At 41.9% G+C, this 18702-nt stretch overlaps 1 protein-coding gene across 3 annotated transcripts in view; it reads right to left on the bottom strand.

Moving 5' to 3' along the window:
• The window catches only part of LOC115195911 (neural cell adhesion molecule 2), a 446035-nt gene that overhangs the window by 41150 nt on the left and 386183 nt on the right, over window positions 1-18702 (bottom strand). For all 3 annotated transcript variants that reach the window (XM_029756255.1, XM_029756257.1, XM_029756256.1), the window contains exon 13: window positions 14344-14585. In XM_029756255.1, the coding sequence (XP_029612115.1) occupies window positions 14344-14585 (242 nt within the window). The remainder of the gene's footprint in view (window positions 1-14343; window positions 14586-18702) is intronic.

The following is an 18702-nucleotide window of genomic DNA, read 5'->3' as shown; positions in this document are numbered from 1 at the left end:
TTATGTACAAAGTAAGTAAAAAAATAAGTTACAAACAATGCAAATAAACAAACAAAAAACCACAAACGTCTGTCTTCTTCTCTGGCGCCATAAGCACACAGTCTGGTTCCACCATTCATGTGGATCTCTCTTCTCCTGTAGCTCCAAGGCATAGCGATTGGTCTCCTCCATTATGTTTCACACCAGCTCCTCTGTCAGAAACAACTTGAAGCACTCTGCCTCGGAGGGAGATGGCAAGAGGCTTTGCACTCCAGTCTGGGACACATCAAAGCCAACTGTAGGGCCAGGAGGGGTGAAATGGCTGGCGGCCTTCCAACTACCACAGAGTTCCTGTACTTCCTGCACCAACTGATGGTCTGCCTCCAGCACCACCAGCATCTTCAGAGGGACCTTGGACTTCGTCAGTGGACAAGGAGTCCTCAGATTCAGGATTCTCAATAGCCAGAAGGTTGTGGGGGCAGCTCCTCACTGTCACTGTCAGAGTATGATTCCTCACTTTCATACTCAGACTCATTTTCAGAATTTACCAAAATCTCCAGAATTTCTGCATTTGTGAGTTGACTCCTTTTGAAAGACATTGCTAATGCCACAACTTAGCCCACTAGCTACATACATAAACAACAACACTGAATGGCTCTAAGTGCGTGTTAGGAGTGATGTGATTGGCTGTCGGTGTGGTGATACTGATGATTTGTCTCCACAGATAGTTTGTTTACAAAGCAGGTCTGGTGAATTAACGCAGCAGGTTAGGGCAGGATTGAGCAACTCCAGTCCTCGAGGGCCTGATTGGTGTCACACTTTTTCTCCATCTCTAGCAAACACAGCTGATTAATCAAATTGCATTCTAATCTGAAGATCATGATTAGGTGAGTATTGGAGTCAGGTGTGTTAGCTGGAGCTGGGGCAAAACTGACACCAATCAGGCCCTCGAGGACTGGAATTTCCCAACCCTGGGTTAGGGGAACTAACACATCAGGTTAAGTGAATTTAAGTAGAAGTATAAGAGAATAATGTTAAGGTTAAGGAAAAAGGTTAGGCTTAGGCTTAGTTACAATGCTAACTGTTGTCCCTGATGCGACCAGTAGATTGAGCTGTTGTAAGCCAAGCTACTCCATCTAGCCACAACGGAAGAAATGCAAACAAACCATCTGTGATGACAAATCATCAGTATCATAACACCGGCAAGCCCAACTTCGTTTGTGGAAAATTGGTTGTCTGGCAATAATTCTGAAATTTTTTATTCACATATTTTCAAGTTCTGGTGACAAATCATGCATTCCGATTCTTGCATAGATTGAAATGGACACATACAGTGCATTCGGAAAGTATTCAGGCCCCTTGACTTTTTCCATATTTTCTTTACAATACTGCCTTATTCTAAAATTGATTTAAAAAAAGTAATCAATCTACACACAATACCCCATAATGACAGAGTAAAAACAGGTTTTAAGATTTTTTTGGGCAAATTTATATAAAAAAAACCAACTGAAAAACCTTATTTACATAAGTATTCAGACCCTTTGCTATGAGACTTGAAATTGATCTCAGGTGAATCCTGTTTCCATTGATTATCCTTGAGATGTTTCTGCAACTTGATTGGAGTCCACCTGTAGTAAATTCAATTGATTGGACATGATTCGGAAAGGCACACACCTGTCTATACAAGGTCCCACAGTTGACATTGCATGTCAGAGCAGAAACCAAGCCCTGAGGTTGAAGGAATTGTCTGTAGTGCTCCGAGACAGGATTGTGTCGAGGCACAGATCTGGGGAAGGGAACCAAAACATTTCTGCAGCATTGAAGGTCCCCAAGAGCACATTGGTTTGCATCATTCTTAAATAGAAGAAGTTTGGAATGACTAGGACTCTTCCCAGAGCTGGCCGGTCAGCCAAACTGAGCAATCGCCTCTATTTTACCTCTATGGCCTAGTTATTGCCTACCTCCCTGCTCTTCTACATTTGCACACACTGTACATAGCTTTTTTTATATTCTGTTATTGACTTTACGTTTGTTTATGTGTAATTATGTGTTGATTGACTTTGTCGCACTGCTTTGCTTTATCTTGGCCAGGTTGCAGTTGTAAATGAGAATTTGTTCTCAACTGGCCTACCTGGTGAAATAAATCAAATTAAATTTAAAAAATCAGGGGAGAAGGGCTTTGTTCAGGATGGTGACCAAGAACCCAATGGTCACTGACAGAGCTCCAGAGTTCCTCTGTGGAGATTGGAGAACTTTCCAGAAGGACAACCATCTCTGCAGCACTCCACCAATTAACGTTTTTATTTATTTAACTAGGGAAATCAGTTAAGAACAAATTCTAATTTACAATGACGGCCTACCCCGGGCCAATTGTGCACCCCCCTATGGGACTCCCAAACATGGCCAGATGTGATGCAGCCTGGATTCAAACCAGGTACTGCAGTGATGCCTCTTGCACTGGGATGCAGTATCTTAGACCACTGCGCCACTCGGGAGCCCAATCTGGCCTTTATGGTAGAGTGGCCAAATGGAAGCCACTCTTCAGTAAAAGGCACATGACAGCCTTCTTGGAGTTTGCCAAACGGCACCTAAAGGACTCTCAGATCATGAGAAACAAGATTCTCTGGTTTGATGAAACTAAGATTGAGTTCTCTGGCATGAATGCAAAGTGTCACGTCTGGAGGAAACCTGGCATCATTCCTATATTGAAGCATAGTGGTAGCAGCATCATTCTGTGGGGATGTTTTTCAGCGGCAGGTACTGGGAGACTAGTCAGGATTGAGGGAAAGATGAATGAAGCAAAGTACAGAGAGATCTTTGATGAAAACCTGCTCCAGAGCACTCAGGACCTCAGACTGGGGCGAAGGTTCACCTTCCAACAGGACAATGACACTAAGCACACAGCCAAGACAATGCAGGAGTAGCTTCGGGACAAGTCTCTGAATGTCCCTGATTGGCCCAGCCAGAGCCCGGATTTGAACCCGATCGAAAATCTCTGGAGAGACATGAAAATAGCTGTGCAGCTAAAAAATTGTTTTTGCTTCGTCATTATGGGGTATTTTGCGTAGATTGATGAGGAAAATATACAATTTAATCAATTTTAGAGTAAGGCCGAAACAACAAAATGTGAATACTTTCCAAATGCACTGTATGATGTGTGTAAAATACGTTTTTAGAAAGTTGTACTGATTATGATGAGCTAATGCTATGCTATTTTTTGTTGACACCATCCAATGCATTCCGGGTGTCACATAAACGTTTGTCAGACCAAAGACGTTATCGCAAAATGAAGTGAAGGGATGGTTCACTCGTCTTTTGAGTAAACATCCGAAAGTATTATTATGCATACTGGATGGACTGGTTACCTTATTCCATGCTCCAAACTTTCTATCCATGAGTCTGGTAGAGAACATTTAGGCGTATGCAATGCTGTTGGTTCATTGATTGTGCAGGGCGGCTTAAATAGCTAGCCTGCAATTATAGTGATTTTATATTTGATTTTGATTAGCCTAGTAGTAGGGCATTTTTTAAAATATTTTCATAATTAAAGGGTTGACATTATCTTCAGCTACAGAATGTCTCACCACCGTGTGTTTCCATCTCTTCCTCTCTCTCCTTCATTCCTTTCTTGAGCTTGCAGAGAGAGGTGCTGTCAACAGTTAAATAAAATCTGTTTTGTTGTGAAAACATGTTACTTTGATGTTTCCGAACAGATTTCACTTGGTTCCCAAATTAAGCACTGGATAGCTGCAGGAACAGGGTTGCCAAACCAATGGCATTCAGAGTTTGGGTGGAATATCACCTGTCGCGCAGAAAAGGCTACATGGTCCTCAAACATTGGTGGATGAGTGGAGTGAAACAAGCCCAGACATTTCTATATGCAATCCCTTGTGAAAGCAGAGTTTTGATGATTGCCACTAAAAAGAAGAGGATCCCTGCCTTCTACTGCTACTATATTTACTTCTCAGCTGCTAATATTAAGCAATGTGCCACTATAAAACTAGAGTAGCCTACCCCCCATGATTGAAAAAACGAACCAAGGGAAAGCGGCCTCCATTTGCTATGAGTGCATACGGATGACATGTATTTTTTACCCTGCCCCTGTTCCTGCCCATTTGATAACTTTAGATATTAGTAAAGATTAAACTGAGAATAGCCTGATGGGTGATATAAATATGATCACTTGATGAGAGAACAACATGTGCAGCCTGAGGCAAGGAACAAAGCACAAGCTTTATTTGCAACTTTTTTAAATCATCAATAGCCTATAGTCGCATCATGCAAACCATACACGTTTTCATTTCTAAGACATTGCAACGTTTGTATCATTCGCAACTAAAGTTGCCAAATAACTATAAATCTAGTTTATAAGACCTGGTTCAAATTCTAACTTTTATGCTCAACATAGCCACTTCATATGCACACTCACCTGGAATAATTTTAATCATTTAATATAAAATAATGCCACAGGATTTCTAAGCATATCTTGTCTACTAAATGAGCTAACCTATGGCATGGCACATAGCCAGGTAACATACTTAAATACATTTTCTTCATATCATAATGTTTCTTTAGACATGCCTAAAATAAATATATGATTTATTGTGATGGTGTATATTAAAAGGATTTATTACACTTTTTTAAAAATGTAAATGTTTCCTCAGCGGTTTGTATGCGTGGAGGCCTGGATATGCTAAATGTGATTATGTTAATTAATGGTCAATTTTATTTTATTTTATTTAACCTTTATTTAACTAGGCAAGTCAGAACAAATTGTTATTTACAATGGCCTACCGTGAGTCCGGCAGTCATTTGCATGACAATTATCCAGTGGACAAATTTCATGACCGCCACAGCCATAGGTGAGCTCACCTGTCATGTGATAAATTGTGAATAGTAATTGCTGTTAGCTAATTCATATTATGGTTTCTGTCAGCCGAAAGTTAGCTAAATATGACTGCTTGTGTTAGCTCACTCTTTCCTCAGTTAGCGCTAGGACTAATGTAGACTACATTTTCCAATTTGTATGAGAATTGTGTTATGCTTTTGCTACTTCTGTGAATGTCTGAACATTGCATCTGAAAATAAACTGCTCACAATGGGGACATAAAGTTGTAAAGACTGTGTTTGTACAAAATGTTTCTGTGAAAAATAGTGGCCAGCTCAAATGCTAACTGTTGCGTGAATCGTAACTGGACGTTATAATGAAGTGTTCTAATCACACTGGTTTGAGTGTACGCTGCTGGGACCACCTTAGAATGATCCACTGTAGAATGATTACAGCCCTGTGCGCCTATGCCTCAAAGGGTTTAACCTTTTCATATGTGGGTTCTGCCCCAGCGTGAGTTTTTTTATGCACGTGATGTTAGTATGCACTCACCATTCCAAAATGTGACTGTCACGTAACAGGACATTTAATTCGCACTGCCCTCAAACCAAGGCACTCTGCCTGTTTTTATTTATAGGCAGTTTCAACTTGTCAATATCAAATGATTTTCTAACAAGTTTATATGTTCTAAGAACAGTTTGAATTGAGGTGTGTTCTGCCTCCTCATTAATTCACATAAAAGTAGGCCTTTTTACTTTTGCGGTCAACTTGTTTTTTTAGGAAATTCTGACCCGGACAACATTCCCCAAGCACTTCCCAATTGTTTGTGCAGTTCGAATCTGCAGACATTTGCGAATCTCCCATCAGAACTGGATCTGCACACAGATGTTCTCATTTTCCATCTGTTGCCTGCATTTCTATCAAAGTAAGTGCCTTATTACGTTTCTGTGTGTCGTTTCTACAGTACTGTAGCTCACTGTATGTATGGAGCATAATATATTTGTGTATATTCCTTAGAACCGTGGACACGCGAGGTAACGTTACTCATTTCATAACCTGTATGGTGTTATATTCAATCGTGGTTATGTAGCTAACTATATTCTCCTATTAGCTCTGTAAAACAATGTAAATTGTGTCAGAGAAGTATTAGCTTGTGTTGTATTTTGAAGCTAACCTGGCCTTATGACTCCCAAGCGGCGCAGCGGTCTAAGGCATTGCATCTCAATGCTGGAGGCGTCACTACAGACACCCAGGTTCGAATCCAGGCTGTATCACAAATGGCTGTGATTAGGAGTCCCATAGGGTGGCGCACAATTGGCCTAGCGTCGTCATTGTAAATAATAATTTGTTCTCAAATGACTTGCCTAGTTAAATAAAAAATGTATGACCGTGGTTTGTTTCCATTTGGCCTATTTAGCATAGCTCTGTTCTGCCCTGCCCCCTTGTGGAGCTCAATAGTTACTGTTTCTTACTGTTATAACTCAAATTTGCGATTTTGTCAATGCAATATACTGTATTATTTTTATAGCAGTGTTTATTATGTTACTTCTTTGTAATATTGTTTTTTATTGCTATATCCTAATTACTAATAATTCCTCTTTATTCTGTACTTTCAGAACCACACACACAAACAGTATTTGCCAATATCATAATTGGAACTGGAACTGGACATCTTTGGAGCTGAAGATTGAGGCCAGTTTTGGTTTGCTAGCGTACACTCCTTAACAGTTTCACTGGATGAAAACACAGCAAGAAAACACATAGGCCAATATGTAATAGTTGTCTATTTTATTGCAGTATTGGTGGTGGTTGGTTGAAAAACAACAACAAAAACTTGATTTACTAGAGGGGGAAAAAAACTGAATATGCATAACCCATATTTCATATTCATGCATTGACTGAACAACAACTGCATTTCCACCCCACACCTCTAAAAGCAAAGTACCATGGCAGGTCACCTGTCAAGTCACCTGCCAGGTCAATCAGTCAGTAATTGCTGCAGATGTGTTCAATAGGGCTTGAGCATATGATTCTCCCCAAAGCATGGTGAAATACATAGAGGTGTATCACAAGCTAAACACATGTATATAGTCAACTTCCTCTGCTTCCTTCTCCTGGTGCCAGACAGGCACTTTGCAGTGCCTCCGTGTGCGACTACCTCAAGCAGCAGTTTGAGGGACTATGCAGGGAAAATACCGTTAGTGAGGCGTAGGGGATTGTCTGCAGCAGGACGACCCCCAGTGGATAGGCACTGAGGGGTGTGGTGCTCCTCCAGTAGCTCTCTCAGGTTTTCTCTGTACTTTTGGTAGGTAATTACTTTACCTATGAGGGAGTGTGGAGGATGATGGAAGGGAGAGGATGATGAGACAGTGGGTAGGTGGGTGAGATATTGTCACTATAATTGTATAATGGAGCTGTAGGTGATTTGTATGTGAACTGTACGTCCAATTACAAAAAAAACCTTGTTCAGTAATCATCTCACCTGTTAGTTGGCAGTGAACTATGTGGCCATTGAGGGCAGCAGTGTCGATCAGATGGAAAATCTTCTCATAGCACTTGGTCGTTTTCCGAGTGCATTCCACAAAGCTGTTTATCATGTCTGCCTTATCCACTGCCCCCATTTTGAAGTTATAGTCAAGCACACAGTCTGGTTTGATGTTTCTCTCTCCCATCAGGTGGTCCACCTTCCCTGTGGCCGATATTGTTACTGTATGGACAGTGGAGAGGACATGGACGTCTTGTTTGTCATGCCACTTTACTGCCATCTGTTGACCGTTCTCCTTGAACTCCACCTCCCCGCTCTGCACCTTCCTGCATCCGAATGCTGGCATCCCCTTCCTGGTCAACCTGACTGTACCACAGGCCCCTGTGCTGTTGGAGAGCAGATGCTGGAAGAGTTTGGGAATGCTGTACCAATTGTCCACATACAAAGTGTGTCCCTTGCCGAGATTAGGAGCCAGCATGGTCATCCCCACAGACCCGGACACCCTAAGACCCTCATAATGTTGGATGTCAGTGGTGGACCCTGTGTAAACTATAATGTCTTAGACAAATCCTGTCTTCACGTCGCACATGACAAAGAACTTGACCCCAAACCTGTGCCTTTTGGAGGGAATATATTGACGGAACACCAGCCTACCTTTCCATAACATCAGGGACTCATCAATGCATAGGTCCTTGTATGGCACAAAGACCCGACCAAATGCTGATGTCAAGCTGGTAAGAACATTTCTTATTTTGTATGACGGGTCATTTAGGTTGGCAGTAGCATTGTTGACGAAATGCAGGCATCGCAACAGAACTAGGAAGCGGTCTTGGGAAAAAAGGTTGGCAAAGAAGGGAGTTGCAAACATAGGGTCTGTGCTCCAGTATTCTCTTAGGGAGTTCTTCTTTACTATCCCCATGAGAAGGACTGTCACCAGGAAGGTATACATTTCACTAATTATGGTTGTCACCCATTTAGCGAGTTTCCCCATCACTCCTGGCTCTCTCTTCTCCTGTAGCTCCAAGGCTTAGCGATTGGTCTCTGCTATGTCTCCCACCAGCTCCTCTGTCAGAAACAACTTGAAGAACTCTGCCTAAGATGGAAATGCCAAGGGGCTTTGCACTCCAGACTGGGACTCAACAAAGCCAAACAGCAGGGCCAGGAGGGGTGAAATAGCTGGCGGCCTTCCAGCTACCACAGAACTCCTGTACTTCATCCACTGTCGGTCTGCCTCCATCACCACCAGCATCTTCAAAGGGACCTGGGACTTCGTCAGTGGACAAGGGGTCCTCAGATTCAGGTTCTCAATGGTTACAAGGTTGAGGGCAGCTCCTCACTGTCACTGTCACTGTCAGAATCCGATTCCTGACTTTCAGACTCATTGTCAGAATTTTTTTAAATCTCCTGAATTTACGTATTTGTGAGTTGCTCCTTTTCAAAGACATTGCTAATGCTACAGCTTAGCTCACTAGCTACATACATAAACAACAACACTGAATGGCTCAGAGAGGGGGTGAGAGGTTACATGATTGACTGCTGGCACGTGTCATTTGTATCAATAAATCACTATCAGAAAATGTTTTGTTTGGTAATTATTTATGTATTTGCTGTTTTATTCACATGTTTTCAAGTACTGTGAAACATGCATTCCAATTCTTGCATAGATTGTAATGAACACATTATGTGTGTAAAATACTTCTTTGAAGTTTGTACTGACTATGATGAGCTAAGCTAATTCCAGCCTTGTGCGGACACATGTTTGTTGACATACAATGCATTTTGCGGTTCACATTGTCTGTCGGACCAAAGATGTTATAACAAAACGAGGTGAGTAAGGGTTCACTCACTTTTCGAGAACTTCCGGAAGTGAATGGTGGGATGTGAACGATGGTAGACGACACACCCCCTTCAACATGCATACTATAAACAGACCAAACTCATCTTGTCTTCTCTTATTATCTTTGGTTTCTGTGAAAAACAAACTACCCATCGTTGGATTACTTTCGATTTATAGAAAGTGTTTTATTGAATTATTTCGATAAATGGTGAGCTCACCCATGATGTGATTAATTATAACTAGTAATTGCTATTAGCTAATTCATATTGTAGTTTCTGTCAGCCGAGAGTAATACAAATATGACCGCTTGTGTTATGTTAATCTTTCCTCAGTTAGCGCTAGGACAAATGTGGCCTACATTTTTCCGGTTTGGATGATTGTGTTATGCTGTAGCTACTTCCGTGAATGTCTGAACATTGCATCTGAAAATAAACTGCTCACATTCTGGACATAACTTTGTAAGGACTGTGTTTGTGCAAAATGTTTCTGAAAGAACAGTGTGGCCAGCTCAAATGCTGATTGTTGCGTCATTCGAAAATGGACGTTCTAAATAAGCATTCTAATCAAGTGTTCTAATCACACCGGTTTGATCATATGCTACAGGTACCACTATAGAATGATCACACAAATGTGTTGGTAGGTGTGAAAAGGTTAAATAGGCTACACACCTACGCACTGTAAGGTTCTGTATTTATTTACTTAGTCAACCTTGTGTTCTGTTTCGTTGTGTTCTTGAACGTAGCCCTGTTTATTTGTATACTTGAACGTAGCCCTGTCTTTCATTTTTGTTCATTGTTTTCACCTGTGTTAGTTACTCACCTGGTCTCATCAGCTCCTTATTTAGTTCAGTTCATTCTGGTTGTGCCTTTGTGAGGTATTGTTAATCTTGACTCTACTAAGCCTTTTCCTAGCTCATTTGTGAGAACAATTTATAGCCTTCAGTCTAGTTCTGATTCACCTGCCTGTTTGCCTTCCTGTGTATGACCATTGCCTGCCTGTGACCACGATTCCTGCCTTCTGCGAAGGCGAAATAAACCTTTTTCTCCCTGAGTATTCATTACACGCACATTTCTACAATGACAGAGAAATTCACTTTTTGTGTGTTAAAAACAACTGTTCAGATCACCACTGCCACATAGCTTCTTTCTTTCTTTCTTTCTTTTTCTTTCTTATCCTATTATTTCCTTTCCCTTCCATCTCCTTTTCAACTCCTTTACTTTCTTTTCCTTTCTTAAATAAACTTTTTATCTCATCATAGGAGAACAGAGTGAAGTGTCACAGTGTGAGGCCTTTGCTTTGACAGCATGCCAAATGGATATTCAACCATTTAGCCTCCTTGGATTCTTCCACAAAATGTCAAAATAGAAGAGAGAGAGATAATAGTGTGGAATGGGCTTTAGGAAATGGGCCATGGTTTTATTTTTCAGAGTCATGAAAGGTGGAATAAAGCTAAGGCCAGCCAAGCATTGGAAGCAATTAGATACGGGTGACTGTGTGTGTTAATACAAATATGTATGTGTGCATACTGTATGTGTGTATGTGTTTGTCTAAGAGAGTGCATATACACTACCGTTAAATAGTTTGCGGTCACTTAGAAATGTCCTTGTTTTTGAAAGAAAAGCAATTTTTTTGTCCATTAAAATAACATCAAATTGATCAGTAATACAGTGTAGACATTGATAATGTTGTAAATCACTATTGTAGCTGGAAACGGCAGATTTTTTATGGAATATGTACATTTATCAGCAACCATCACTCCTGTTACAATGGCACATTGTGTTAGATAATCCAAATGTATAATTTAAAACGCTAATTGATCATTAGAGAACACTTTTGAAATTATGTTAGCACAGCTGAAAACTGTTGTCCTGATTAAAGAAGCAATACAACTGGCCTTCTTTAGACTAGTTGAGTATCTGGAGCATCAGCATTTGTGTGTTCGATTATAGGCTCAAAATGGCCAGAAATAAAGCACTTTCTTCTGAAACTCATCAGTCTATTCTTATTCTGAGAAATTAAGGCTATTCCATGTGAGAAATTGCCAAGAAACGGAATATCTGGTACACCGCTGTCTACTACTCCCTTCACAGAACAGCGCAAACTGGCTCTAACCAGAATAGAAAGAGGAGTGGGAGGCCCCGGTGCACAACTGAGCAACTCAGTGCTTTGTTTCTGGCCATTTTGAGCCTGTAATCGAACCCACAAATGCTGATGCTCCAGATACTCAACTAGTCTAAAGAAGGCCAGTTTTATAGCTTCTTTAATTAGAACAACAGTTTTTAGCTGTTCTAACATAATTGCAAAATGATCAATTAGCGTTTTAAAATGATAAACTTGGATTAGCTAACACAAAGTGTTTTTGAAACACAGGAGCGATGGTTGCTGATAATGGGGCTCTGTACGCCTATGTAGATATTCCATAAAAAATCTGCCGTTTCCAGCTACAATAGTGATTTACAACATTAACAATGTCTACACTGTATTTCTGATCAATTTGAAGTTATTTTAATGGACAACATTTTTTTGCTTTTCTTTCAAAAACAAGGACATTTCTAAGTGACCCCAAACTTTTGAACGGTAGTGTATGTGCACACATGCATCTGTGTGTGCACTCCAGCCTGTGCGTGCTTGTGTGAGACAGAGGAGGATGGATGGTGTGATTACTGGGGTGTGGAGGATTGTCCTATTCTTCCTCTCGTTCCCCTGCCTTTGGCTTTCAAAGGGCCTGCTGGAGAGTCCCTGACCTTCTCTCCACACACACACTTTCATCTGCTATAGTATAACTACACATCGCTGTCAGCCTCCCAATGAGACAGAGACACACCTGTATGGACATATTAGCATATTACATCAAATCCCACAGATCAATGTGTGCATGTGCGTGTGTGTGTGTGGGGGGGGGGGGGTTGTGTGTATGTGAGAGAGAGAGAGAGATTGTGAGTATGTGTGTGAGAGAGAGATTGTGTATGTGTGTGAGAGAGAGAGAGGAGGGAGAGAGAGGGGGGAGAGGAATTGTCTGTGTGAGAGAGTGAGAGAGAGAGAGAGAGAGAGAGAGAGAGAGAGAGAGAGTGAGAGGGAAAAGGAGAGACTAGGTTAACATGAATGTGTTTGTTTGTGGATGAGTATGTACATTTGTATGAATAGTGTATCTGCAAGCATGTCTATCAGTATGTAGTATCTGAGACATAGTAAATGACCGTGTCCGAATAGCTGTACTAGCATTCTAAATAGTAGGTATTTTGGGTATGCAAATGTTATAGTATGTGACAGGAAATTGAGTATGCTTTAAATGCCAGGATGTCATTATCATTTTGGCTTCCAGTAAAATTCACACTATTGAGGAAGAGAACTGTCTTTCGAGAGCCACGCACTCTACCAAAATGAACGAATGGCGGGATTCAACACAATTGTGCATTAGATGACACCTTCGCAATATGGATGAGCCTATTATATTGATATTTGCTCGTACTACATACATTTTTAACTAAGCACTGCGATGTAGTGCCTTAGTCCGCTGCGCCACTCGGTAGGCTAAATAGTGCATTCTAATTAGTGTTTAGTACGATTAGTTCATAGTGTGTAGTTGATAGAATAATTTGTATGTTTAAGATAATGACTAAAGTATTCCACCCTGAAACTGTATAACTGTGTGAAATGTGTTCGAATCAGAAGAATATAATCTGGTGATGTGTGTAGCTTGGTTAGAATTATAACTAGGGCATTGTATTATTTTGTAGCTATGCAAGCAGGGTGCAACTGTGAGACAAGATAACTATGTATGAGGGTAGTGGGTAAAATATTGCCTATGATAAGAAACATGTGTGTGTGTGTGTGTGTGTGTGTGTGTGTGTGTGTGTGTGTGTATATATATAAAAAGACTGGCTCTGCATTTGAGCGGCAGAGCGCTCTCTGAATAAAGTATTGATCTATTGTAGAATCTGAGACTTTGTCTAATTCTTCATTAACCAGAGCCTTACAACCTCTGGGAATTGGTCAAAGCTTGAGTGATAGTTGAGTTCAACCATTGAGATAGCAAAATTCTTGTGACAGTAGTTTAAGTAAGTAGTAGGCAAGCCAGATTTCGGACACGGCCATAGTCCATTACTAGTCTCTCTCCACAGAATAATATACAGTATTTACCCCCATAGTTTCACTGCTGAAAACACTTCAAAGCAGACATAAACAAAGGGGTGTACTTATTATTTTTAGGCATTGAGCATGTGTGTGTGCATGTCAGCATGAGGACAGAAAAATAGTGCATAAGCCTTACGTGCACACACAGTCAAAGTCATGCGATTGACACTGCTATTTGCTATTACCTTAAGTGGAGGTATGCAACATTATCTACTACCATTAAACTAGAAAAAAAAATACTTGTGGTCCCGTGACTGTGTTTTACGAGAGTGCTTTAGAGTAGAAGTGGCCATCTTGACTCGGTGATAACTGTGTGGTTGAAAATGCGTGGACCAAATTGGCCTTGTTCAGGGGCACTGGCAGTCCGTAAATACTGTGGTTCATGGCCGTGTCCGCATGGTCTCTACAAGGAGTCGAAAGCATTCCACAGCGATACTGGCCCATGTTGACTCCAATGCTTTCCACAGTGGCTGGAGGTCCTTTGGTTGGTGGACCATTCTTGATACACACGGGAAACTGTTGAGCGTGAAAAACCCAGCAGCGTTGCAGTTCTTGACACAAACGATACCCCGTTCACTTACATTTTTTGTCTTGCCCATTCACCCTCTGAATGGCACACATACACAACCCATGTCTCAATTGTCTCGACTTAAAAATCTGCATTTAACCTGTCTCCTCCCCTTCATCAACACTGATTGAAATGGATTTAACAAGTGGTAATAATACGGGATCAAAGCTTTCACTTGGATTCAACTGGTCAGTCTATGTCATGGAAAGAGCAGGTGTTCTTAATGTTTTATACACTCAGTGCATGTAATGTATTGCCATTAAACATATGCAAATAAAGCTAGCTGACCAGTTCATGGAGGGTTCTAAGAATAACCCTTCAAATATAAAAAGGTTCTTGGAAGAACCCTTCATAGAAGGTTCTAGGGAGAACCTTCTGCAGAGGGTTCTACCTAGTACCAAAAAAGGTTCCCCAATTGGGACAAATTGAAAAACCTTATGGTTCTACTAAGCACCTTTTTTCTAAGAGTGTATGGTAGTATTTAATGGCAATCCTGACATCCAGCTACTCACTGTCTTGTACTTGACAATGTACTCCACGATGGGCATGCCCCCGTCGTCTTGCTTGACAAGGCCCAGCCGGTAGGCCTTGCCCATCCCTCTCTGGCCATGCACTGCCGGGGGGCTGGGCTCACGTATGGGTAAAGTCTGGAAGGACTCCGTATGACTGAACTCCCCCTGGCCCTTCCCATTGACTGCAGCCACTCGCACTTCGTAGGTGGTGTTGGGCTCTAGGCCTGTCAGCAGTACTATCGCTGTAGGAGGAGAACCAGGGAGAGCATTAGTTAGCATATTATCATGTTGTTAGCTTGTTCACAGACAGACAGAGAGGTAGAGCGAGAGAGATAGAGACATACAGACAGACAGAGAGACAGACATACAGTCAGACAGACAGAGGTAGAGAGAAGAGAAAAGACAGACAGACAGAATAAGAGATAGATACAAAGAGTCAGAGGGATAAAGACGGACACAGATTTTTTGACAAGTGGAGTGACAGCGAAATAGATAGCTGCGAGAGTGAAACCTCTCACGCTGTGTGTGTATGTAAGAGACGCCTACCACCTCCCACTCTTCTCTGTTGAATCCCACTAATCCACCCCAGCACCTCTTTGTTCCACCTGGTAAACAAGCTGGCTTAACGTGCTAACAGCATCGGTTAACAGTGCCACAAACACCACTATCAGTCAATGGGAGGGGGCGGGGTCGCCAGCTACGCTAAAGCTAATCGCTAACAGAGCCGCTAACACCCCTATGTGTCAAAGGGGGGACCGCAGCATACGGTAAAACTAATGCTAGTGCCACAAATCCCCTGTTGCTATCAGGACCACTCTCTTGTCAATACAGGGGGTGGGACGTACCATAGTGGAGTGCCACAGGGGGATCTGAAACCTAGCTGTGTTGGGTGAGTATTCCACTGCAGCTGAGCTAGCCAGCATACTTCCTCCCTGCCTCCTTCCATTCATGGCCAGAGAGATAGTATAGCAGGTAACGATGTAAGGGCTCTAAGCCAATATGTGTTGTTTGAGTGTTGTTTGTGTGGAAACAGTATGAAAACAGTAGTACTCCATTGTTGATTCTCTGGGATCAGTAGATAGTAAAGCTTCATCATCAATGGTCGGAGTAGGACAACATGTCTTTGGAACTCTTAAACTCTACTGAAATACTATGTGACAACTTCACAGTGTGCAGTGAAAAGATAAGCATCTGTCAATAGCATTTTGAACATTTTCAAATGTAATGATATTGAATATCGGCCTAAAATATTGGCCATCGGCTCTCCAGAAAAACGGTATCGACATCGACCCTACAAAATCCATATTGGTCGTTCTCTAAGAAAGACATTAGATCATACAACCACTCCTAAAAAATAAATATATTAAAACCTCTTTGGGCTAGGGGGCAGTATTTTCACCTTGGGATGAAAAGCGTGCCCAAAATAAACTGCCTGCTACTCAGGCCCAGAAGCTAGGATATGCATATTATTAGTAGATTTGGATAGAAAACACTCTGAAGTTTCTAAAACTGTTTGAATAATGTCTGTGAGTATAACATAACTGATTTGGCAGGCAAAACCCTGAGCACAATCCATCCAGGGAAGTTTTTTCTATGGTAAAGCCTTTTTAATAGGAATATGCTTGCAGTTCCTATAGCTTCCACTACATGTCAACAGTCTTTAGAATTTGGTTGATGTTTTTCTTTTGAGAAATGAAGAAGTATTCCTTTCTGTTCCATGTGTCATTCACATGGACTCAAGTCTTTCGTTGCACGCGACCTGGAACGTGCTTCACTTTGTTTTCATCCGGTATTGAGCACAGTATATCCTGTCTTAAATTTGATTGATTATTTATGTTTTAGGGTACCTACGGTCGGATTAGGAATGTTGTTTGAAATGTTTGGACCAAGTTTACAGGTAACTTATTCGATACTTTGTAGGCATGTTGGGCGAGTTGTATTTGTGAATCAAACACGCCAAATAAATTGACATTTTTGGGACATAAACAAGGCCATTATCGAACAAAATGACCATTTGTGATGTTTATGGGACATTTTGGAGTGCCGACAGAAGAAGATCTTCAAAGGTAAGGCATTAATTATATCACTATTTCTGTCTTTTATCGTGCACCTGCCAGGTTGAAATCTAATTTTCATGTGTTTGTATGCGGGGTGCTGTCCTCAGATAATCGCATGGTTTGCTTTCGCCATAAAGCCTTTTGAAATCTGACACCTTGGCTGGATCAACAAGAAGTTAAGCTTTATTCTGATGTATAACACTTGTATGTTTTATGAATTGTTATTATGAATATTTCTGTTTCTGTATTTGGCGCACTGCAATTTCACAAGGTGTTGTCAAAGCAATCCCGTTAACGGGATTCGAGCGGGAGTGGGATAGAAGGGATCCCTAAGAGATTAATTAATCAGTAGAGCTTAATAACATTTTCTCAGCAGTCAGCCAAAATCATATTTCCAAAATCATATTTTCAATCTCTTTTCCATTTTTAAATTAAATATACCTTCCGGTAACCGGCCTCACCTAATGTGACACGGATCCGCATTTTTTTTTTAGACCTTATAGCCAAGAACCTCCATCAGAAGCTAGCCAGCTAATTAGCTACTAGCTATTAAGCCATTGTTAGCCACGGCTAGCGGCCTTTCCTTCTGCACAGACACCAGCCGTTTTTTTTTGCCTGGATAATACTTGCCAGCATCGGACTGTTTTCTCCACTACAACGCCAGATTCCTGCCGTAAACCCTGGACAATTACTCCTGATCATCACAGCTAGCTAGCTGCCACCGAGTGACCCAGCCCCGAAGCTAGCCCTGAGCCAGGCCCACCTCCCGGCCTACTCTGTGATCACCCGGCTACTCAGCCGATGCCTACCCCAACATGGCTAGAATCCACTACTCCGCCGGATCCTTGCCGTAAGCTCTGGACCTGTGCATCGAATCATCGCTGCTACCGAGTGCCTATAGTGGCTAAAGCCCCTGCCCTGAAGCTAGCACCAGTTAGCCGTGAGCCAGGCGCATCTCCCGGCTAGCAAACAAAATTACCACAACTACCTCTTTCGCCATCTGGTCTTGACCCTTTTTGTCGACACGGCACCCCGCCGTACCACCATGACTGGTCCACCGACTTAACTCCATCCGCTGTGCCCTCAATCGGCCTTCGCCGAACGTTGGAGCAGACGCTTCTACGTACCCCGGCCTGCTAACTTTAAACGCTGTGTCTCCCGCGTGCTAGCGTAGTAACGACTACCCCGCGACTTCCCTGTTCCATCTATTGCTGTTCACTGTTCCCTATGATCTCTTGGCTACATAGCTGATGCCTGCTGGACTGTTCATTAATCACGGTACTCCATTTTGTTTATTTTTTTGTTTATCTGTCAGCCCCAACTCAGGCCCTGTGTGTAGTTAACCGACCCTCTCTGCCCATTCATCGCCATTTTACCTGTTGTTGTTGTCTTAGCGGATTAGCTGTTGTTGTCTTACCCGTTGTTGCCTTAGCTAGCTCTCCCAATCAACACCTGTGATTGCTTTATGCCTCGCTTTATGTCTCTCTCAAATGTCAATATGCCTTGCACACTGTTGTTTAGGATAGTTATTATTGTCTTAGTGTACCACAGAGCCCATAGTCCCACTCAACATGCCTCAAATGCATCCTTTGTCCCACCTCCCACACACGTGATGAACTCACCCAGCATTACTAGCCTGTCCAGAGATGTAACCTCTCTTATCATCACTCGGTGCCTGGGTTTACCTCCACTGTACCCGCACCCCACCATACCCCTGTCTGTACATTATGCCCTGAATCTGTTCTACCATGCCCAGAAATCTGCTCCTTTTATTCTCTGTCCCCAACGCACTAGACGACCAGTTTTGGCCTATTTATTGCCTTACCTCCTCACGCCATTTGCACACACTGTATATAGACTTTCTTTCTTTTCTATTGTGTTATTGACTGTACGCTTGTTTATTACATGTGTAACTCTGTGTTGTTGTTTGTGTCGCACTGCTTTGCTTTATCTTGGCCAGGTCGCAGTTGTAAATGAGAACATGTTCTTAACTAGCTTACCTGGTTAAATAAAGGTTAAATAAAATAAAAAAATAGGCATTCGCTGAACTTGGGTGAAGGTTGTTGTTTTGCAACTTGCGCTGCTGTAAAAGTGCGCTAAGGGTAATGGTTGCTTTGCAATTGTATAATGGGGGATCTAAATACAAAATGAGCTAATTGCTAACATTTTGGCTCTACCAGGGGTTTGACGAGACTTTTAGTGAGTGCCAGTGGCATTCAGATGAACAAATTGTGCCAACTCATTATACACAGAGCTGTTTTATAGTGTAAAGTGCATCATTACTATTAAGTCCCTGAAGTGG

Source organism: Salmo trutta, chromosome 6 (genome assembly GCF_901001165.1).
Source record: "Salmo trutta chromosome 6, fSalTru1.1, whole genome shotgun sequence".
Lineage (NCBI taxonomy): Eukaryota > Metazoa > Chordata > Actinopteri > Salmoniformes > Salmonidae > Salmo > Salmo trutta.
Note: the sequence above shows the minus strand (reverse complement) of the source record. Positions and strands in the feature narration are given on the sequence as shown.